General features: G+C 40.2%; 1 protein-coding gene across 8 annotated transcripts in view; it reads left to right on the top strand.

The window, feature by feature from the left end:
* DAAM2 (dishevelled associated activator of morphogenesis 2) overlaps positions 1 to 24,447 on the top strand; it is a 202,678-nt gene that overhangs the window by 67,971 nt on the left and 110,260 nt on the right. For all 8 annotated transcript variants that reach the window (XM_031504231.3, XM_031504232.3, XM_077781857.2 and 5 more), the window contains one exon: positions 13,457 to 13,659. In XM_031504231.3, coding sequence (XP_031360091.2) covers positions 13,486 to 13,659 — 174 coding nt within the window. In that variant the 5' untranslated portion in view covers positions 13,457 to 13,485. The remainder of the gene's footprint in view (positions 1 to 13,456; positions 13,660 to 24,447) is intronic.

Raw genomic sequence — 24,447 nt, 5'->3', positions numbered from 1 at the left:
TATGCCCTCTGGCACTGGCTGGTACAGGTGCAGAATCTCTGCTCAGAGCCAAGAGTGACAAAAACCTTCACTTTACTTTTTTTACTTTACTTGCACAACTCTAGAGCAGCTTCTGCTTAGTGGTATTGGAAGCAGTGACAGCTCTGCCCTCAATCTCTTTGTAATTTGAGGCAAACTGGTTGAGTTGTTACACAAAGCATGGAAAAGTCCTCCTGGGTATGGAAAATTTAAGGGAAAACATGGAAGTATAGAGGAAACATATAACTACTACTTATATATAGAATACATTGCTTTTCTGAATCTGTAGTCAGGAGACTTTCAGAGTTAGGATTAAGGTTAAAAACTGGCCACTGCTGAAGTTTGTATATGACTTAGAATACATGCCCCAGGAGTCAGGAAATGATGATTTAGATGCTCTGGATGCTTTGGATTGACTTTGCTAAATTCAGCTCAAAGGGGCTTTGGAGGAAATAAAATATTTTGGGAGGCTAAAATAAAATAAATCTCAGGTGCCCGTCTGGCACAATTTCAATAAGGGCCACTTCACCAGAAATAACTGAGTCTGAGGTCTGCTTGGAAGAGTTGATCTCTTGTTCTGTGAGGTTATGTGTTTCCCTTAGAATTAATAGGAGTCTGTTACACCCATGAAGAGGAAATGATATAGGGAGTGTATGTTGTTCACTCATCTGTGGAATGAAAGGCTCTTCTGAAGTCTCTGTAACCTAATTTGAATAGTATGTTCACTCTGAAATTACTGCCTTGATAAGATGAACAGATTTTTGAGCACGCCTTCCAAAGTTCATCTGAAGAGAAGAATAAAATGCTGCTTTTTCTTGATTTTTTCTTTTACCCTTTTCTTTCTTTTTCTGTTGACTTTGCCTACATAAATATGATTTTTGGGGGATTCCTTAGCAAAAAATGTCAGAAATACTTTGCTTTACACAGTAAAAACCCCTTGGTATCTGATTAGAAAGAGATTTCCTCTGGAGTAACCTCAGCCTAAATATTTGAAGAACTGAGTACAAAGACATGAATTTATTTTCTTGACTGAACTATTGGCTTGTTGATGTGCTGGCATTACCTCCACACCAAGGTCCTTCCACAGCATGCAACTTGCTATAGTACACCCACAGAGCACAGCATCCTTCCAGCTAGAAAGCTGATCTTTCCTCTTGCATTTTGCTCTATTTCTTGTGATAAGTGGCTTCCCCTCTCTTCAGTTATTTAGTAACTCAAGCTCAAATTTTAGTCCTCAGAAGCACTCCCTCCAACCTAGAGAACTGCTCTGCTTGGTCCGGAGTGGTTGGGTAGAAGGTGCAGACAGAGCTCATTTCCATGATACTCTAAGTGTTGGTTTCTCTCTATTAAATGAACAAGACAGAACTCCTTCTCTAGGTGAATCCAGTCACAGCATTAAAGTGGGGGTTTGGGATCTTGTTTTTGTTTGGAAATCCTCTTTCATGGGGAGGTTTCTGAGATGCTATGAAAACCACGTCTTTCAAGGACACTTCTACTATGAACAGCTTTCAGGGAAATGGATGACTTGGTGATTGAATGCTGGGATCTGATGATTGAGAAGTGTTCACCATGTCATTGCAATTTAACCTGAGGTGAACTTTTAACTGTAAGAGTATTCTGGTAGATACAGGAAATGTGTCCTGCAATATTGATACGGACATGAAATGTGCTGTGGGAATTAAGAAGAGTTTAGTGCTGCTATTAGTAGGCCCTGTAGGAGATGAATTGTTTCCTTATCATGTATGACCTCCTAAAAATGTAGAAAATGTTTTCCTGTGTTTGAGATCTCAGCATGAACAGGATAGTGTAAGACCTTGTGGACTCGCTCCTGTGTAAAGAACTGATTTTTTTTCTTGCAAATGAAACAATGTTCCTTAAAACTACTTCCCACACCAACTCCCCTTTCTAGACATGCTTTTCTTAATTTGTTTAAATCTGGGGTTATCCCAGTGGAGCTTTTTATGATTAATAGCTGATGAGACTGTAAACCCAGCAGTAAGAACATTTCCTGGGCAGTGGCCATGCTTCTTACAGGCTGTGTTTGACTGTTGTTAGGGTATGGACAGAACAAGCACTAGGGAAGAGTTCACCCAGAACTCATTGGTATTGATTCAGTGTTTGCTTTATACATCTGCTAGCTTATCTTCTGAGGAGTTTGGAGGTGGATACACTTCTCTGTACAATTTTATCTGTTTTAAGAATTCACTGCTGTAGTGTGATAGACCCTTTGCTTGTAGCATGAATGACTGGGAGAAGGGGAGGAAGTAAAACATGACAATTCTACAGTATTAATGCCATTTTCATCTTGAATTTACTGGTACAACAGTCAAGAGTTCAAATTTAGTGATAGGCTGTCAGCTTCTGTGCAAACAATTGGGTTATATATAAAGTTTTTCTTCTTGGATTTGCCACCCAGACCAAATACCTAGTTGGTCTTGATTTTTTCAGAGCTTCTGACATTTTCAGTTCCCTCTGCTGGCAAAGGTTTTATGAAAATTGAGATTGCTTCCTTGTTCAAATGGGTTTCTGGGCAGGAAAAGGGGCATATGCTGCTGCTTCTTGTTACTGGAAAGATTTTGGTACTGGTTGGCTGTGGCTCTTCTTCAGTTAGTAGAAAATGGGAATAACAGCAATTTCAGACTTTTTTGCAGTGGGACATGTTCTTGCATATGACCAGGGCAGCAGAGCCAAGACCCCAACTTGTACAAGGCAATGTATGACTGCTCACTGTGTTTATTTGTATATATTCCATCCATAAATTTAAGATGTAAAATAAACAAAGAGTATTGGTTTAAGTAAGTTTTAAATACACCCTTTTCAATGGGTGAGACAAAACAAACTGCAGCAGGTGATGATTTGGATAAAACTCTGTACAAGCTATTGAATAAGTCAAGTGCTATACAAAACTAGAGATAACAAGCAGTGATATTGGTACATGTTCTGCAAAGACATCCATCACTGGACATAATAATGTTTGCAGCCCTCAGGGGATAAACATGTTCCTTTCTCTGACAGAGGGTAGGTTTCTCTTCTATTTGTATACAATGGGCTGCCTTTATGAATCATGTTTGAGGACTATGAATCCAGATCAAGTAGTGGTTTATAAGCAGGTTGGTTGTTTTGTTGAATTTTTAGAATTTTTTTCCCCAGTTGTATGCAGCTGTGGTGGGGAGCTGAAGAAATTTTATACTGCAATTTGGTTTTCTGTGGAGTGTGCTCCAAGCTTTGTCAACAAGCTACAAGTAGATTGGGTTCAGAAGCTGAAAGAGCTTGCTGTATTTTCAGGCAGGCTGTTGACTTGCTGTAGACACTTAGAAATCTGGAGATGACTACCCAAACTTTGGCTGCAGCTTCTTGGCAGTTTTCTTTGGGTGTCTGAGCATACATTTAAAAATTGACCTATCCTTGTGAAAGGACACTGTGTTAGAGGTCAGTTACAGTTCTAGGAAGTCTTCCCTAGATATACTTCAGAACTTAAAACTTTTCTTAATCATGAGCCTTAGGGAGCCTTGATGTGGACACGACCTCTTGCCATGGGAATCTGTGAGACTGGAACTAGCTATCAACAGTTCAAGGATGGAAGGATTGGCACAGGAACCACACTCTTGAGTATTAAATGCTCTAGACCACATGGATAGGCACTGCTTTGTAGAACCTCACATTTGTGCATTTTAAGGGAGGTCTCCCTGCACTTCCTTTTACTGCATTATTTTCCACATAATGCTCCTGGCCAGAGCACCCCCTGAACATGCAAGGAAGGTGGCTGGTTTTAGGTTGTGTTTTCTGCTCAGACTCTCGACTCTGATCACTGCCTGTGCCACTCAGAGCATCAGGTCTGTATAATTTGACTGAAATATAGAGGAAGCCTTGTTCACTTTACTGCAATGAAACACTTGACAGCCCCAAAACCTAAAGCAGTACGTCACGCCTCTGAAACCAGCCTTCAGTGTTGGTGTAAGTCTCCTCCTGAAAACATTGCAGCAGCCAGAAAATATATTTTATCTGGATGTCACTTAAAAATACACACAGAAAACAACCCAAAATGTTGGAGGAAAGCTCTTTCCAAATATCCATTCTTCAAGAAGACACGTTAGGTTAAAAGTTCAGCAGTTTCACCAAGCTTCTGGCTTGGAGTTCAAACCTACTTGCGTAATGTTGAGGTTTCAGGGCATTGAACCCAGAGTATCCCTGGTCAGAATGTTGAAGCAAAATAAAAATGCTGGAATAAAATGCTGTATATGACCTTTTCTTAACTTGATTTTCTACAGGTGATTTATTTTTGATGCCAAATTGACAACCCTGCAATCTGAGTAGTTTAAAAATTATGAATATAGAATCAATGACATTTTCACCCCATCTTTGTCTTGACCTACGGGAGCCATCTCCAAGATGGAGTGAGCATAAAAACCCCAAGACCCGTTCCCTTTGTGAATGCATCCAGTGCCTGTTTCTTCCATTAGTGGATCACTAAAGAAGGCTTTTAACCATTGTCCACATCAGTGGCTTTTCAGTCTATGGAATGGAACTGAGAGCCACCATTTTCATTATGTTTGAGTATGCAGGGACACATAGAGGCACACTGTGATTTAGCTGGGGCACTAAGCAGGAAAGTGGCAGCTCTGCAGCCTGGAACCTGGGTTTCCCAGGTGGTATTAATGAACACTAGTTTTGAAGACATTCAGTGCCATCCAGATAAAAGTCCAAGTGGTCTCTGTGTTGAGTTTTTCCTCCATTATATGCATTTGCTATAGAGGCTGAATTGCTTTTTCCAGTGTGTGGCATTTAGGAAAATTTTACCAATGCAGGTAATTGAATTACCTGTCAATAGTGAAGACAGCACTTGTACACCTACATTTGTGGTTAATTTCCAGTGGTTATAATTGAGGCATATTTCTAGTGAAGTTGCATTTTAAAGTCCCATAGTGGCCATAACATCAGAGTGTTAGCATGGAAATCAATTTTTTTATGCTATGATGACATCAGACAACAGATGAAATCTTATTCTACTAATTGTCTGAATAAGAAAACAGCATTTCACATAGAAATAAGGAAATTTACATTCGGGAGGATGTAATTTGGCCTTTTTATTTGCTTGTTTTTCTTGGAGCACCCTGGCAGCTCTTACAGAGTATTTCTCTCTCAGTAGAGGCACTCTAATGCCCTCAGCTGCTTATTTTGTCTGGAAAATTCAAGCACCCAGGATAATGATGACAACAACGGCAACATTTTGACTCCCAAATCCCTTGGCAATATAGTTAGATCATGTCTGGAAATAATTGGGCAATGACAGAATGGAAAAATTACAATGGCTCAAACAAGACAGGGATGCTCTTAGTAATGGGGTTTTGTGTGTTCATTCTCCTGAGCATGGTAGTAGTGTTACTGGGAAACTCTGGATTGACTTCCTTTGTAACTAAACCCCACTCTTTCCAATAGAAATATTGGAGAGATTTAAAGTTCCTAGATCAAGCTCTAGTACTAATTTAAAGTGCTAATGTGCTTTATTAGTGTCCCTGATCTCATGGAATAGAGGATAGAGTGGCACACCTTGTTCTACAGGTCACTCCATCCTTGGCTTCTTTGCTGATCACAAATGTTGCTCTGGAGTATGGATGTTTCATCCTTGGGACCTGCTCTGATTAGATAGAAGTGACATACATTACTGGTTAGGGTCAGTGTCATATAGTGACTTTAAAGGCATTTCATACCATAAGACTGGTAAAAGGCACAGGAATTCATCTTCCTGTAGAGGAAAATAGTCATCTTCTGCATTGAAGCTGAAGAAGTGATGTGCTAGTTCTTGCTGTCAGTGCGTGTGTCTGCTTAACTGATGTCATCATGAGCTATTTAATCTTCAGTCTATGATTTTTTATTTTTAATAAAAGCTTCATCTTGCACTCCAACTTCCACAGCACTTTTTTTTTCCCTGTGAAGTTGCATCACTGTGTTGTATCTATCACCAAAAGAAAGTAAAGAAGATTGAGAGTCTAACTTGGGCTCTGTCTAGGTCTATACCTTCTAGCAAAGGAAGTTTGGACACACTCTGAGTAGCACCGACACAAACTGGAATTATAGCCTTGTCCTGAATTCATGGCCCTAGAATTACAGTATAATTTTGTCAAGCCTTAAAAATAATTTTTTTAAGGATCTGAATTGTTTCAAAAGTAAAATCTGTGAATTGTAGAGTGGTTAAAAATACTGCTTCATGGTCTTATCCTTAGTCAGAATTGGGTCTTGGGGTGCCATCTGTGGGGTTTGTGGGATTTTTTTTCCCTATGTTTTCTTCTATGCAGTGTATTTCCCATTGGCTCTTACAGCCCCAGCAATTTGATGAACAGGGACATTTTAAACCAACCCATCCAGTGAAGCTAATGCTGTGGTAGGGGAAATTGCTGCATAAATTCCATTCTTTTGTAAAGAATAAATTTATCCGTGCTGGATTTGCGAACACTGCTTAATGTTGTCTCTACAGCAGCATCATTACTGGGGGATGAACCTGTTGTGCCCTGGCCAGCTTCCAGTCAGGTGATTACCTTTTTGCAGGCCTTCTGCTTTTATTTCTGTTTGCTCACAGTCTATTTGACACTGTAAAATAACTGGTTTAAGCAGAAGAGTAAGACTCTACACTGGAGAACCTAGAACCTCAATGCCACAGCTAGGACAATAAAGTAAAATACAGCGGAAAATAAAACAGACATGAAGTGTGATGCAGTCTTTGCAGCTTGTGTCATGAAGTAGGTGTCTCTTTAGAAGTATTTTTCTCTTCAATATCTGGTTTTAAAAAAGTATTTTTTAGTGTGAGCATAGGAAGTGGCTATTGGAAGCCATTTCAATTCTAACCATTGTAATTAAAAAAATGAAGGGTGTTGCAATGAAACAGTGAAAAAGCAGAGAATTAAACTAAAACTGGTAGAAAAGAAAGAAAAGGAGATTTAAGACTAAAAAGGAGACGTTTTTTTTTTCCTAATAGAAGGGGAATGAGTAATCTTTGAGGTGTATAAATACAACACATGTGGTTAACAGTGAAATTGATCTTGGTAGCAGTGACTTTCTGCTTGAGAAGGAAGTGAAGGGTATGTGTAAATGTTACTGAAACTGCAGCGCTGCAGCACCAGAGAACTTGGAAGTAATATGGGGAGGGGTAAGGAGAGAAGGATAGGACTCCACACTGCTCCATGCGAAGCACTAATGTTGATTATATTTTTAGGTAGTATGCAATCCTGTTCATTCCATCACCATGGTGGTTTGAATTGCTCACTGAGCATGCCTCAGTGAGGAATTGATAAATTTGGATGCAAATCTGCAGTACAATTGGACACTGAGGAGATGAAGGACAAGCTTATCCTGGATAAACTGTTAGGCTTTGAGTTTTACTTGTTTGCAGTCTAAGCTGTGGTGGTCATATCACCATTCAGAAATGTTAAAGATGTATAGATTTACTTGTATATATAAATGAATATAACTAAGACTCAGCATTTGGTGTCTAGGAGAACAGATTAGTTTTGACTGTGCACATTTCTGTGTGAAGGTATAGTTACAGGAAACTATGACATAGTTATAGTACCTTTGCAAAAATAAAATAACTTCTTAGCATATAAGAGAGTGAATGAATTTTTTGGTCAGCTCAGTTAAACATAGAGAATTATTAATCTGTATTTCATTAAAGGGAGGAAAAAGGTGTAAAGAAATATTTAGTTATTACTAACCGGATTCATGACACTGACTTTAACTGCTTTGTTGCTCTCTTCACTTTGTGTTTTTAATCTTGACTGTTCTTTTAAAATAGTTTCCCTCTGAGTACAATTTGGATAGATTAATGACTATGAGGAACACAAAGAACCTGCAGGTATATTTTTCCTGTTTTCTTGTATTTGATTGTTGGTTTTGTTTGTTTATTTTTCTGTAGAGTTATTTTTTCCCCTCCTTCTTAGGTGAAGGCAGAGAAAATGTTGTAAAATAGTATTTCATAAGAGAAGTTTCTTACAGTCCTTTAGCTTTCTTTTTTTGTTGTTGTGTGTTGATAAGTTGGTATAAGGTGAGACGTAGTGGATTTGTGGGTATTAACAGACTAACATTAGTGGCCATTAGTCACCCAGCACATCCTGAGCATCCTTAAAGTATTAAAAATAAAGAGATTTTTGAAAGACACGTTGCAGTAAGTAAGTTCACGGATATAGTTACACCTGACAGCCTTCAAATAGTCCTTGCCTTTTCTCTTATCGTGGGACTTATTTCTGATGCAAATAAATGAATAAAAATGAAATAAATATCAAGATATATATATATATAATAGGAGAAAATCCTTAGGTCTGTAGAATTCTTTGAAATTATCAACCAGCTTGGTTTTAATGGAGAGTTGTATAAAATGAGAAGTGAGTTTCTGGACTGTCTTGCAAAGTTCTCATAAACACCAAGAGCTCTGCACTCTTGTTTCAATGTGTTGGGGGAAGGAAAATCTGAACTAGCTTCAAAATGCACAGCTTTATTTGAACTGGCCTCTCTCCTGTGGCAGAAACTAAGTGTGGGGCATGGCTGATTGGGTTTGAGTAGCTGTTGCTGCACAGGACCTTGGTTGTTTCCAGATCACATCCAGTGATCTGTTGATTTGTTTTGGGTCTGGTGTCTTCCTGTCCAACATAGCACGTGGGTGTCCATGGATCTTCATGAAGCTTCCCTGAAAAATAAGGTTTTAATTTTGTGGATTTTAAGTGGTCAGGTTTTTTTGTTGCCGTGTTGTGTGAAGACCAGGAGGCTCCTTAGTAGGGTGACAAATCCAAATCAAAGGAGTTGGTTTATTATTACAGGTGCAACAAACGGATGGCTTGTCTGCTTCCTTTCCCCATCCCCGCTGCTGCAATTGCCATAGAGTTCATCTGACATCTGTCACATTACATGTGACATACATGGAAAATGCCCATGGTGATTAAATCATGCCATGAAGCTCATCATTTCACCATCTGTGTACTGAAGAAGCAATGTGGTCCAGGGAACTGAGCATAGGATCTGTATGAAGCTCTTTCCCTTTATCCAGTGTCTATATTCAGGCAGCTTTGAGCATGGCGCTTATTTTTTCCATTTCATCATCAATTATCTAGGGAACTGTTTTAATACCAGGAACTTCTCATGGTTTATTACTTATTAGTTGAATAATATAGAGTTTTAACTTGGATTTGGGGGCTGTGGGTGAGTTGGTTTGTGTTCTAAACCAGTCTGAATTCAGATTTCTTTCTACATCACTAATCACATGCTACGTCTGTGTGTTTCATCCTGCCATTGCCAAAGATAAATTGCAGGGAAATTATTAACTTTAATTTTAATATTTAATTATTAACTTTAATTTCTTTCTTGTTAACATAAGCTAGTGTGGGCAGTGATTCTTCATCATACGTTTAGTCCCTTGCTCCCCACTCAGGTGAGAGCTCTGGCTACATCCGCTGGCATCATGTGTCTGTTGGTGATCAGTAGAAATACAGCTCTGGAAGTGTTTACCATTAATGCTTCCTTGTGTTGTGAACTGTTTTTGTGTGTGTTTAGTTACCCACTGAGTTCCCTTTCTTCCCTTTTTCCAAAGGTGGTGGATGATACACAAGTAATTTTCTCTATTTTTGTTACAGTTATGCTTTGGCTGTTGTGTTGGAGGACAGAACAGTGAGATAAAATCTACAATAATCAGTATCTTGCACAGGAGAGCTACTGGCAGAGCAGATGTTTCAGGTGTCTTACCTTTAGTGGAATGTTGCTTATTTAGTGTATGTTGGCATTACAATCTGAGGCGAGAATGAAGAGTGAGGCTTATGAAGCAATTTAGAAAGCAATTGAAAGAGGATCCTCGTGTGCAGTTAGCATGGGTCTGATCCCATGTGGCTAAAACTTCTGATAAGGCTTGGAAAAATTGCATTAGCTAAATTATGTTTGGTCACTGGGCCAAATGGTTAAGAAATGAACACGTAGGCCCTGTCAGAGGAAGAGGACGTTGTTATAATTAGACCTTGGGCAAAGTTCCAGGCTGTGACTCCTGACCTGAGCCGAACCACAGATGGGGCTGGGAGGCAGGAGAGGGATTGCTGTGAGCAGCGGGTGCGTGGTTAGCTTGACAGCAATTTGTTTGTGTTGTGGAAAAGGGCAAAACAGTAGAACTGAGAAGAGCTGTGCGAGGGAGTTATGTGTAATAGTGGGATTCTCTCCAGAGAGAGATTTCCTACTGATTCTCACTGGGGGTATATATATAGAAATACATAATTGCACATGTTTCATTTTTACTTGCCTAAAGTTGAGAGGCAATAGAAATTTTATTAGATGAAAATTCCCACTTTTTGTTATTTCCATAAATTGTCAGCTTTGCTGTCAATTACTACTCAGAAAAATGAAAGTTGCTCTTTTCTTAATTTTCTTTGTTTTCTGCTGCCCTCCTCATCATTTGGAAGCATATTTTTCCTAGATTTGATTCTTGACAAAGGAAAGACAAAAAAACAGAGAAAGGAAATGAAAATTTTATTGACTTGGAGGTAATTAGAAAATGTTTATTTTGTTGATCATCAACAAAAATAAGAAAGTTTTAATTAGTTATTAAATAGCATCAACAGTGCAACTTACAGGATTCTGAAGGACATCTACTTAACTGGCAGGCTTAATTTTAGAGTGCTCCAACTTAGGAATTTCCTTCTGCCCTTCCTTCCATCCTTCCTTCTGTCCATTCTAAAAGACCTGTGCTGGATTTCTCTGTAGTAGTCCTCAATTATTCTCATTTTGAAAGCATCTAGGCACGTCACCTATCTACACAACTGCAGTGTGGAAGCAATACAGAAATGTCATTTTACCCCCCTATATTTGTAAGAATTTCATGCCTGCTGCCTATAGATGGACCAGGAAAATGGCAGTGTTAAGAGAGTATGAGTTGTGTAATGGAATGGTGCTTTGTGGAAGCAAGTTTACTGTTCATTTGACCTCTGCGCATTTTACAGGGTAGTAAAAATTAAGTAGCCTTGAGTTTCACGAGTGTGGACCCCAAGGAACTGCAGATTCTGTTAAAAAAATCACAGTAACAAACGTTAGCCTGTGTATTTCTCAGCATTATAGGTGAAGAAAGCTTGGAGACTGAAAAGCTCTTAGATGAACCTGCTTAAGATGAAAGCCAAGTAATGAAATTTCAGTGCAGGACAACCTGTGGTAGCCAGACCAGGGCTGTACTTACCCTGTAGAAAATGTTGAACTTCACATCCATTCACATAACTCTTATTTTCTGGTAAAGTACCTCTTTTGGTGAAGTTCATACCAGAGTCTTGACCTGAGCTCACAAAGGAGGATGTAATGGTCCTATCACTCCAGTGACTCAGCCAGTTTTTCCAAGGAGGATTCATTGTCCATGCCCCAGAAAATGCTGGTCCTTTAGTTGGTGGGGAACTTTAGACAGTGCTTGTTGCAACTGAATTGAGGCAAATGTAGTTGTATTGCATGTAAATCAGGTTTTGTCTCATTGAATTAAGTTCCTTTCAAAAGAGAGTTTTGTCAAACTAATTGCTTTTAATCTCAGTCGTGACTAGGTTGCCATAAAGGGCATTGCACTTGGAATAATAATACTTGAGAAGATGGTCTGTAGTGTACAAGTTTGATTTCTGAGGCTCTATTGTGAAATCTTTTAGCAGCTGAATCTCTTAAGTGTCCACTATTGAGAGGAAACAGAAATTGCCATGCACATCATTGAGATAGATTTGATGGCATTTTGGTTTTGCTGACTGAAGCTGTGTCAATGAACAGTTCAGTTTTAAGTTGACCTTTGGCATCTCCTATGTTTTTATGAATGGGCTTTTGAAGCCAGCAACATCCTGCCCTAGTGAATCCTGCTGGTACATAGCACCCCTTGCAGAGCTGGCATGGGGAGCAAAGCAAAGTGGGCATGCCAGAAGACAGTGCTTTTTATCAGCTTGCTTTTCTTCCAGCTGCATGAGAGTTGCAGCTGATGCCCCTCCAATGCATAAGAGAATGTGCTAGATAAATTATCCCAGCACAGAGTAGAGCAGCTGATGCCTCCCAAGCAGACAGTGCCATAAGTGTAGAGGTTTGGGTGATTTGGACATTTTTGTGGCTGCTGTTTGTTGCTTAGGTTTTTCTTAAGTGAGCATGCCAATTTCTGCACAAAACATCCCTGGAGAGCTGGCTGTGCTCTGTATATTAAGTCCCACTATGTAACTGCTGTCCCGAAGGTGCTTTTCCTTGCACAGCTACCCAGTCTCTGTGAAAGCTCAAAGCAGCCTTGTTCTGGCAAGCAAACAGACCAAAGCATTGTAGGGCAGGTTAGGGCAGCAGCTGCTCTGGTGACAAAGCTCAGCTGTGTTGTTGCTGATGCAGCATCCAGCATCCTGTGGTTTGGTTCACCTGCCACCTCCTTCCTGCTCCCCTGCCCTGTGCCCAGGGAGACCAGGTTCAGAAGAAGCTTTAATTATTTACTCTCTAAGGACATGGCTTATTCTGCAGATTAAGTGAAATAGTGAAGTCCTTAAAAATATAACACAAATAAGCCCCTGAGCTGTCAAACAACAAGTCCCTTAAAAGGGCAAAATATGTGGCTCTCTGTGCACTGCACAGATCCCTCCTTTCAAACTGCTGGCAGGAGACTTCCTGTTTGGATGGGCTGCTCACAAACGGTGTTGTGCAGTAATGAAATCAATCACTTCCCTTCAGCTTCTCCTTCAGGCCTCCTTCTGCCTCCCTTTATACTCCTGATACCAAAGCCCCTCAAGCCAGGTCCTGTCAAGATGGGATCTGGCAGCTGAAATGTAAATCTGAAGCCATACATAAGCACTGTGCTGTTTCTTCCCTGAATACATAAAGCAGCCCAGACTATTTACATGTGTTTGAAAATGGGATGGACAAAATGATCCTGAAGTGGTAGTCCTGGCCATGAAGGAATAAGTGAATGTTTGGTGGTCTTGCTCTGCAGTGGTGGAAGATTGATGTCTGCTTCATTTTTTTATTGTTAATTTTATTTTGGTCAAATGGGATATTTCTGGAAGATTCTTCTATGTGTTCTGCGTAAATTCTTCTGTATGTGTTTTTTTTTTTCCTTCTGATAGTTTCATTCCTTTATTGTAGTGGTGAGGAAAAGGCTAATATTAGCATTCTGTGGTAGCATTCAGCCTTGGCTACTGAGCATTGCTGATAAATCTACCTGCTGGGGAATTCCACACTGAGTTTGTAAAACCTTTTCAGAAAAACTGGTAGAAGCTATTCTACACTGCCATGGAAGAACATGTTAATACCATACGAAGGCCTAGCTACCTTATCTAGCTTAAATGTTTATTTTACTCTTTTGGGTATCAGATCCTTCTGTCCTCTTCCAGCTGTTACTCCAGTGACAGCCATTGTAGCTGCACAGAGCCGCACAGATTCAAGTGCCTTTTTTATCATCTAATGTCTGTTGTTTTTTTTTTTTTTCCTACAGAACATGATTAGAAGATAGCACCATACACCATGATCATGGCTCCCCGGAAGAGGAATCGTCATGCCTTGGGGTTTCTTTGTTGCTTTGGAGGTAGTGACCTCCCTGAAATCAACCTCAAGGACAATAATCCCCTCCAATTCCTTGAGTTTTCCGTCCCAATCCCACCAGCAGAAGAGCTCAATGCCAGATTCGCTGAACTTGTGGTAAGTTTCTTCCTATTGATATATTTATGAGGTGGATGAACTTTTCCCCTTAAAGGAGCAATAAGAGGATTTAAGGGATTTATTAGAGAGCTTCTGTTGAAGCTTTAAAAAAAACCTTTTCATTCTTTTATGACTAGTTACTTGGTAGGAGAAAGGTGGCAAGCAACAGGATCGATGATTGTGGCACTGGGTATAAGTACAACAAAATAAGGTGGCAAGCAACAGGATCGATGATAGTGGCACTGAGTATAAGTACAACAAAATATTTAAATGTGCTTATTTATTCTCATAGCACTATGTAGCATTGAGCATATTAGATGGAACCTCTCAAGTTCTCTAGAGAGAGCTGACAGTCAATTTCTTGTTTACAACTTTGGGATAGTGTAACGAAGTGGAAAATCTTAGGGTTTGCAGATCTGTAAAGAGAGGACTGTTTGGTTTTGTTGATGAGTAGGATTCTGCTGGTGAGGTATAAAAATCAGGTGACCATGCTAATTATGTTTCATCACACAGCTGCCTTTGAACCATGAAATGGTGCTGTTGCAGCAACAGCCATAAACAGGAAGAGAAGGAATTATTTCAGATGAACTTTGTTGTTTTCTTTTGTGGTAAATGTTGCAGACTCCAGGAGCCAGACACTTGCTTTTCATGCCTGGCATCAAATGACTTCACTGTCTTTGTCTTCTTGTTCAGCCGGAATGCAAAACACAGGCAGAGGTCATAGGGCTGGGTTGTTTTGCAAACTGTGTCGTGAAGGTGATGCCCATTTGATGCAGCTGATTAGGTTTCTCATTACAATTCTGAGACTGGAGCTTATGTAAAGCGAGATATCTGTGTGTATATGCCTGAGGAGTGCAACTGAGGTGAGGAACAGAACAGAAAATACTGGATCTCAGCATTAGAGGAATTTGCCAGTAGTCTTCCTATGTTACACTTGTAACATTAGCCCAATAAATTCTTGTCCATGATCATAGCTTTGAAATGCTATAGCAATGAAAAGAACCATGTCATTTGCCTGTGCAATTGGAGGTTGATATATGGGCAACTATAGTATGTCATATCAAATACTGGGACAGCTGTATTTTGTTAGATCAGTGGTCTGAGAACCTAGCCAAGGCTTCGGGGTCAAGATGGGGTCCAAAGCAGATGTCTAGGGAAAAATCTAATATGTGGCCATAGGGTGGTCCTTTCCAGGATTTTCACCAACCCTCTAACAGTTTTCAGCTCAAGGACTTCCGCAGCTGAAAGTTGCCTTCTGTGTATATAGCTAATTGGTATGGATTTCTTTTCCATTAACTTTACACTTCCCTGGTACCCATTAGGATTTTTCTGTGGCAGGGGCATAGAAATGAGTCAATAGGATTTGCAGCTGTTTCAGGAAGAATAATGTGTTCAGCAGAAGAGTCTACTTGATTTGAACTGATTTGCAAATGGATCATCTCCTCTTACAGAAATGTTTCACAAAATTCTGGTCTATATTTAGGTCAATTTTCTTTTTCTGTAAGACTACTTGAGTCCCTCTTAGAAAATGCAGCTGACTGTGGAGAATTCTGCATGGTGACAGGTATTTCTCAAGAGTAAGAGTGAAACCTGTAATCTGCTCTGCTGACAATTTATTTCTGGATGCTGCTTAACTGTTGCTTTTCACATGCAAAGCTTGAACTGCTGTATCAAAGTTCAGCTCTCTCCAATACCAAGATCCATTGAAGCATTCAATCTAGCCTTGCTGAAGACATCACCACAGATGTGTTTTGCTCCTGAACTTGGTGTGCTAAACTTGAACTTGTTTACCTTTGGGTCATAGTGAAAGACCTGCTTGAGTTGCTGCTGGGCTTTTGCTTACTGAGAAGGGTATCAGTTTTATGAGGAATTTGAGAGTTTGTGGTGGCATTAATGATGCTTTTAACTTCTGGTTTTATGTCTGGCAAGTACTGGTGTTCCATGTGCTTACTTGTGGCAAAACAGCTCACAGCTGCCTTATGGAAGTCTATTAAAAAATATAATTTATAATGTTTCTAGTGCAAAATTTAATGACAAGTGTATGTGATGATCTGTAAAAATTTTTGGCCCCAGTAGTTTGAGAGTTGTTGGGTTTTGCTATAATTTATTAAATGTGCCGACAGCTTGTAGCTGGCATATGCATTTCAAACAAATGAAGCCATTGAAATGAAAACAGATCATATTCAGTTCTTATATTTAATGATAGCACCCCAGCCATCACTGCATGAGAAGTGAGCTGGGAGAGAAAAGTGCTATTTTTCAGAAGGGTAATGGTGTACATCACACATTTTCATGAAGCAGCCAGATAGGATGATAGAGCATGTCCATAGGAGTTCCTGATCAGACAGGAACATAACAGCAGTTGAGGGCTTTATGTGCAAGAGAACCTGGGCTGGAAACTGGGCTGGCAAAATGCAGACTTTGCCTAGAAGGGCTGGTTTGTCCACAGGTCTGGATTAATGCATGTTCTATGAGACACTAAAATAAACCAGGCTACATCTGTATTGACAGCTCAGATGAGATTTTAATTGGATTAGAAAGATTCAGTCTGTAAATGCACCAGTGTAAATCAGCGACCTGGAAGTGCCTGAGAGAGCTCAGTGCTGTGTGCTCACTCCCTGCTGCTGATCCATTAGGGTCTAGTCTGGGTGCACTTGTACTAAATAAAAACCAGATTGGAGTGTAAAGCCTTTTGACCCAAATCCTCAAGTGAAATGATGACACCAACATCATCTGAGATCTGTAGTGAGAAGAGCATTTGTGTTAGCTCCCTGAAGCAGGCCCAGGGGGTATAGCATCATCTTGCCATCTGCTCTGCAAAGGGTATAATGAAACATTGGTGTGGTTGAATGAATTTTTAAAAGCCTTATTTTTCCCCTTGTTGCAGTTAAAATCTAGGGCATTTTTCCCATGGAAGTTAATGACAAGGAAAGCTGAGCATAGCTGTGCTGGAGAAGTCTCCCTTGTGATTAATTTTCCAATCCAGTAAATATTCAGTATATTCCTACCTCTCTTTCTGAGGAAAACTGGCATTTTAAGGATCAGGATCACATCTTCTGCTGTTGTTGTGCTACTTAAACTAGTACCATGAAAAGCAAATTTGGAGATGTCCATTTTTCAAGGGGAAGAAATTAGGAATGTGTTGGGATTCTTTATTTGTGATGGGCTCACAAGACCCATTCCAAGCTTTCAAACTTGCTTGTGTAGTCTCAAGACAGAGGCAGATACACATGTGCTAGGTGCTCTGTTTGGGAGATGTACCCAGGCCATCCAGCTGTGTAATGGCAGCTGCCTGACTGGACTCTGACCAAGGCAGTGACTGTGAGATGACAAGCTGATGCTGATATCAGCTGAAATGCCTGCTCTCATTGCCACTCAACCAGAAAAACAATCCTAGGCTTATGTGTTACTTGAAGCTGGATGCTGTGTTTATGCCTTGTGTGATTAATTAGAAAATTAAAACAGAAAGAGTTACTTCTGATAGGTCCTAAATTCTATCTTGATTTATTCCACTGGGAACATGTGCAGAGAGTAGGTCTGAATGAAGATGATGGCTTATGGTGACTTGGAATGATTTGGTTTGGGCTAAGACAGGAGTTGATGTACCAGCTCTCAGGCCATCTGCTGGCAGTGACTGCCTTGGGATGAATTCAGTGGTAACAGTACAGGTAAGCTCTTATTAAAGTCTAGATGCACAAAACACAAAGGAAACAAAAATATTTCTGACTACAAGTTTTGTCCTCCAAAGGTTGCTTTTGTGAAAGAGGACAGAACATCTGGCTTTAGCATCCTCCCTTCAATGAACAAGCAGAGAGAGCAGCTCTAGGCAGCAGGGTGTGTGGACTGGTCCTGTACCTTGCAAATTGTAGAACTGGCCCTACCTGACCATTAAGGCTGATGTGACCAGCATCACTTCTGTTTCCATGCTGCCATATAGTGGGAAAGTGCTGCTGCAGATGGTAGTCTGTTGGCAGGCTCCAAAATGGTTTTGTGCCTGCTGGCAAAAATATCTATGCTAGACACATGTTTGTCCTTGGTTTATCAGCTGAACAGGAACTACAGAAGAATCTGGAAGAACTACTGTAAGGCAAAGGAAGTAACATTTTTTCATGGAACAGCTTCCCTGAGCCCTTGTTCATATGTGTTAGCAGTAGCGTATTCTTGTCACGGTGGATTCTGATACTTTGTCCTCATTGTTGGAATCCTGGACTCTTCTTGGTGGTCAAAGGTGGTGTGCTGCTTGACACTAAAGATTTTGCCATCTAGATCTCTTATAACAGCAGCCTGATCTCAGGCTGGAACTTGGACCACAGCAAGAAAGGGTGACTGAAATGCTAGCAATTCAGAAAAAAACAAAAAAATGTGAGGAATGCTAGCACAGAGTAAAGAGCAGTGTGCAAAGCTTGTGCTTCTGTTGTTTCTGTTTTGTTAGTGACTGTTGAGATGGTCATGCTATTTGAGAAGGTGGAGTGCAAGATTCTCAATTTTAAGATGCAAGGTCCTTGGGGAAGACACAGAGTTGTATTTTGAGTTTGCATTTTTAAAGTTAATAGTATCATTATATCCTCCAAAATTGAATGAGTTACCTTCAGCACATTAGATTGTTATACTGGGCAAGGTTTGAGAAATGCTTACTGTTATACTTTTGTGGTCTTCTCTGCCCTTGAAGCATTCTTGCATTTAGCTCAGGTGTGCTATTGACTGGCATTCCCTGTCATGATTTCTCTTACAATGCATTTGAATCCATTTACTTTTCAGTTTGGGAGTTTTTCCTTTTTTTTTTTTTTTTTTTTTTTTTTTTTTTTTTAATTTTTTCTGAGTCCCTAAGGAAGGGGTTTTGTTGACTTTCTGGGTTCACAAAAGCTTTTTGTCCATATTGCTATTTACCATCTTCACAGGCTTTTCCAGAACAAAACTTAATAGGTTCTTTTGGCATAAAATCTAAAGGTACATTATTTGTAGTTGAGGAGCAGCATAAATACTTGTGAACTCTTTATATTTTAAAAATTTAGAATTATCCATTATTTGTTTTGGCCTGCCTTTAAACTTCTCCTCGTCCATTGAATTGCTGAGAGAGGTAGGTTGCTGCTCAGGTGAGGCAGCCTACATTTTTCTCTCTACCCTCTCTAGATCTAGCATTGTGATCCTATTGCAAACCCCCAGATTTTGTGGAGAAGATGCATATGGAACTGCTATATATTCCTGAACAATAAAACCATGGGAAATCAAGCCCATATTTCCCCTGAAATATTGCCTGGGTGCAATCAAATGAAGATGGAAGCAAGTGCTGAAAGAAGGTCTCTGTCCTTCCCTCAGCCCATCCTGTCAACCATGATTGGAACTGTAACCTTGGTTTCGGTCTGCAGTGCTCTGCAACAGCCACCAAAAGAACATGGAAGTCTGTCCTTTCTTGACACAACCCTAGATTCAACTCTTAGTCTTCCGTCTCATCACCTGTGATTTCATTATATGAAATATAATGCCACGGCATCCAAGTTGGCTCACTTTCTGAATTAAAGATGAACTAGCTAAGGCATCTAGCTGGGAAAAATGGCAGTGAACTAATCCCTTCTTAAGTAAATCAGTGTCTTCATCTTCTCCTGAAACAGAACTATGGAAGTAGGGTGATGTTTGCTCCTGTTGTGTGTTTCTCAACACACCAGGCTAGTATTTGTGAGCACTTTTGAAACAGAATGCTGAAACAAGTTGATTAGTATTCTCTGAGTACATGAGCCAGCCACGTAACTGGTATCTGTGCTAATTCAGTGCAGAGGCAAAGGAACAGTGGGGTCACCGTAGACATGGCCAGTAGCATAAATTTCAGGAAAATTCTGACCTTTGCTTACTCTGTGAAATCTCTCCACATCTTCTCTTTCTCTGCCTTAAAAGAATAAAATTCTGTGATTATTGTCTTGTTTCCCAGAGGAGAGAAAGTTGAGAAAAGGAAGGAAAAGAGTTTTATATTGAAAGAAAGTAAGGTAAAGCATGGAAGTATCTGGGACTTTGTTTATTTATTTTTCCAAAGAAAGTAAAGCAGTTTCTGAGCAAAGCATAAGTTTGGCACACACTGGGCAACATACCTTCAACAGCTTTGGGGAGATGAGATCCAAACCTAAATAACTGTAGGAGTGGTTTCCACTGCAAACAGCTGACTTCAAAGTAGCAAGTTCCCTTCATGCCTAGTTTTCCCTTGCAGACCATTTAGTGTAATGGATACAACATAAAGCTCAGATGAAAACTAGGCTTCACCACATTGAATAAGTACTCCCATATATCAGCCAGTCTCACTCAAGCTTGCCAAGTCCTAGCTGTGGCAGTGTTTGTGAGGCCCCTTTTTTGGCTCTGCAGCATGCAAAAGTATTTATGTGGCAAAAAATACAAGAAATGCTTCCACTGTGATCTTTTGTGTGAATATAGACAATATATGTCAATGTATGTAGGAAAGAACAAGAGGACATCATCTCTATTTCTATGTGTTTGCTGCTGGGCTTGAAGAAAAAAGTTCCCTATTTCTTCTCCAGCTCTCTTGTAGTATTTCTGGGAAGCAGGATTGCCTATTCTGTCTCTTGGTTCTCAGTATGGATCAACACCTTTTCAGAAAAGTATCTTCTATGTCTGAAGCTTATTTAAGTCCTTAGTTTCTCATTGAAAGATTGTGACTTAGAAAGACATGCATGTTAGTTAGGTCCTTGCTTCAAAGTCCAGACACTTGTCGTGTGCATTGACAACAGTATTTACTGTCATTTAAGTCATGCATGTTACCAAGTTTCAAAGTTTTAGTCTTTTGAGTCATTCTGTCCTAATGCTGGATTCATTTGAATACAGGAATTTATTTTGTGTCTTTTGCCCTGCATGTAGATCATAGTTTCAGACGATGCCTCTGGCTGGCCTGCAGCTTTGAGTTGTTGCTAAAAGCAAATTTCTGTGCAACCATAATTTGAAAGTCCCTCTATTCTGTTTTTCCCATAAGAGGAAGCTATTTAATTCCCTGTTCTCATCCCTTCTGTCCTTCTCTGTAATTATTTAATCTACCTAATCTGTCAGGAAGTGTAATGCCAAACACAATTGACAGCTGGGGGGGGTCCTTCATTTTTATTTGTATTTGATGAGCTCTGACTTCAGCAAACTAGGAGGCTTTGCTGGCCTTGGCTTAGTGGAGACTCCCCACCCCAGTTATTACTTCCTTTCTTGCACTTAATGAGGATGAACCAGTGGAGCTTGTGAGAAAATGCTGCTGGTGAGACCAAGGCAGAAATTTCCTGAAAAGAAACACATACCCAGGAAAGAAGCCTTGGCATTGCCTTCTGAGTAGAAGATGCTGTCTCTGAAAGCAGAAAAAATCCAAAACTTTGAGGCAGCAAATCACTTTCTTCACTGATGGTGGCCAGGCCACAAAACCTTTCCCTTCTCTTGGGTTAGTTTATAGTTGTCAGATCAATATTTTTCACTCATTCAGATACAATTATCTTCTATTATAATAATGGCAAAAGAACTGGGTGGTTTAAAATTTCTGAAGCAATGGGTACTGAGACTCAGGAGGCTAAAGCTCTTCATGGTATCAAAGTCTGTCTAGTTATGCACAAAATTTCTTTATGTTCAGCATAGTCCAAGATTGTACATACACAGGATTCTTCTTTTCTTCTTCAATTTTCCACACAGGTCATATGTTTCTTCTTTTCTTCCAGCTCTACAGAGAGAGTTTTTCATAATGTTTGTTGTGCTTTACATGTGTCTCATATGCAATACAGGTGAACAAGTCCCTGATTTTAGTGCACATATCACTACAAGAAGCTTCCTGTAGTTGAATTCAAATCCAAACCCATAAGAGGTATTTTATTTTGGGCTTTGTGGCAGAAGCAGCTTCCCCTTTCAGGTGCTCTGGATTCCTGTGATAGGGACAGGCTTACAGCCCTGAGTGCAGCAGCAGCACTTTGTCACTTTAGGCTCCCTTCCAGCAGGTGCAGCTGGTTGGCAGCTCCCAGCTCCCTGAGCAGCTGTGCAAGGAGCAGGAGTCACTGTGCAAATGTGTGAGACACAGCTGGGGAGAGGAGCACGAGATGGGAGCCAGGTCTCACACTCCTTGTCTGAGGATCCATAGGGTTGTGTAAACATCCCAGACCTATTATTCCTGTGTGTGAGATTTTGGGTGTGAAGAAGCTGGGGGTGTCACCAAAGCACCTGTGCAGTTTTAAGGATTTTCTACAGGCATACACTGTGTTTTAGATCTTGTTGCTTTACTCCAAAGCTTGTGGACAGATGAACCCAATGTAAACCAGTTCAGTTTCACTGAAGGCAGTAGTGGGGTTACATCATTCTCCATTGACTAAAATTTGGCCTGTGTGGTATTTTTGTGTCTCTGCTGGTTGTTGGCTTCTGAATATCCCAAGAAGAGCATACTGACTGCCTTTCTGAAAAGTGGGAAGGGTCTTGGTCATGGTTGGAATACTTGAAGGGAATGTCTTGAAAATACTTGAAGGGAGTGTGTTCTGAGAATGATTTACTTGCAGCAGACATGAAACACCGAGCAAGCTCTCACAGGACTACATATTTTTAACAGGGCAGTGCTGTTGTTTCATGGGAACATGCAGGGAAATGCATGTATGTTTTGCCCTAGTACATCTAGGGCAAAAGAGAAATACTGGATTTTGGGACCACAACAGATATGTAACTTGGGAAGCAGAAGGAGGGGAAAGAACAGATCTACCACGAGAGGATGGAAGTGCTAAATTGTCAATCTTATGTCTTCCTTCTATTGAATGCTCGAGAGCTGTCATGATATCCTAACCCTGAAATCATGGATAGGGTAGATATGCTTAATGTTCAGAAATCTTTTGACCGTGTGTTTCTAACAGCTTTATCACCTGATTTCCTAATACTGTCATGTTTTGGCATAGCTACAAGTGTTAAGCAGCATAATATAAAAAGAAAAAAATAACATAAATCTCTACTCTGGTCTTTTTCCTTAGCAAGGCATAATTAATATTTGAATATGTTTTGTCTTCTGCTATGGCTATAATAAAGTGTCAGCAACTTTCTGGCTTGAGCCTGAAGGCTGCTGAAGTGATAAAACACTGAGATTATATTGATAGTAGGAGTCACACGTGCTAGCTGTAAGGATCAAATTAACTTATCTCTATTTCAGTTTTCTGGAGCTTTTCCAGCTATACTTGGATGGATACAGAATAGACAATTTTCTACCCTCTTCCTAGAATTCCACTAGCATTCTCATATATTTCCTGCTACTTTGCCTGATGACTTAGAGTGTGGGCTCTCTTCAGTAGAAATAGCATAAACAGCAGCAGTACAGGGATGTCCTATTGCCCCAACATTTTGGAATGAGTTCTCTGAGTATCATTCCTGCCCTTCTGTGGTTTCTATCCTTCAATTCTCTTTATTAGTGTCTTATGTTTTTCAGAGTTGTACTTGATGGCTTAGAAATCTATTATTAAGACCTTGTCCCTCACCTTCTGGAGTGAATATCTGAATTTAGATTTTGTCTGCTAAGGAAAGGTGAGAGATTGTTATAAAACAGATAAGAAAGGTAATATGGGATGAGAATGTTCTACTTGGAAATGCATCTGTGAGAAATGCAAGAGGAAAGCACTGTGTCGTGTAAAGACCATGCTGACCAGACTGTAACTGGACAGGAGATTGTGATAAGAAGGAGAAGTGTCTTCCACAGTATTGAAGAAAAAGACACAACAAATGAAGTAGCTGTGGTGCTGAAGGGAGAGTGAAGATCGATTGCAAAGATGGAGATGATATGGAATTAAGGCCAAGATGATCTTTTGGCTGTGTTTTTGGAGTGAATGAATGGTGATCAAGAGAGGCTGAATGACACGTCTTTCTTCTGCAGCTTAGAGAGAAAAGGCCAGATCTGGGATATTATAGGAGGTATGCTTTTATACTTAGCCTGATGTCAGCAGGAAAGGGGAAGCCAGATCCTTCTGTCAATGAAGACCTTATAAATTTGTAATCATTTATAATAATTCCTCACCTGAGGCTGGGGAGGCAGTGAAATTTTCCAGTGAAGAGAAAAGACTGAGAAACAGGATGGGATGTGTCTTGCCAGATAACTACTATCTTTAGGGAGGTAGACTGTAGCTGGAGCTTGAGAGGAGCTGTTAACAAAATAAGATACTTGAATGGAGAAGAAGATAACAATCATGAAGTATCATCTGTTTAATATGTTGACTAAGATTAGTTTCTGTAGTTGCTCACCTAGTAACAATTTATATCAGATAGACTCTCTGATAGTGTATCATACAGCCTGAGGGAGAGCGGGGGAAAAGGGTTTGTAATTATGCCATGTCTCTGTGCCCTTCTGTAGGTGGATTCTAGCTTCAAACAGTACTCGAGGTTGTTTATAATTTAGGGAACTTGTTGAGGTGATTTGGGATTGCTCTTCCATTGTTGGAGGGAAATGGCTTCTTCTTTGCCTGGTGTGCAAGACTCCAAAGTGGGGAGCACAAGGTGCTACGGGTGAGGTGGATGGAGTAGCACCTTTTTAGGGCAGAAGGTTTTCAGGTCAGCAGTTTTCTGGCACCTTTCTTCACACTAGGTAAGTAGAAGCTTTTGGTGTCACTAAATACAGCAGAGGTCCTTCTGTTCATCCTTCAGCACCAGGTGGGAGCAGCACATGGAAAGCAAGTGTTAGAAGGTGCTTTTTCTGTTACTCATCACACCAGACTGCCACTCTGCTCTGTTTTGATGTTTTTTATTCTTAGGCAGTACAGAAGATGTCTTCCACCTGGCAATGTAGTAGCACTGACCCAGAGCTTTTACCAT

This window comes from Lonchura striata, chromosome 3, assembly GCF_050655825.1.
Source record: "Lonchura striata isolate lonStrDom1 chromosome 3, ASM5065582v1, whole genome shotgun sequence".
Taxonomy (NCBI): domain Eukaryota; kingdom Metazoa; phylum Chordata; class Aves; order Passeriformes; family Estrildidae; genus Lonchura; species Lonchura striata.
This window is presented reverse-complemented; position numbering and strand designations above follow the sequence as displayed.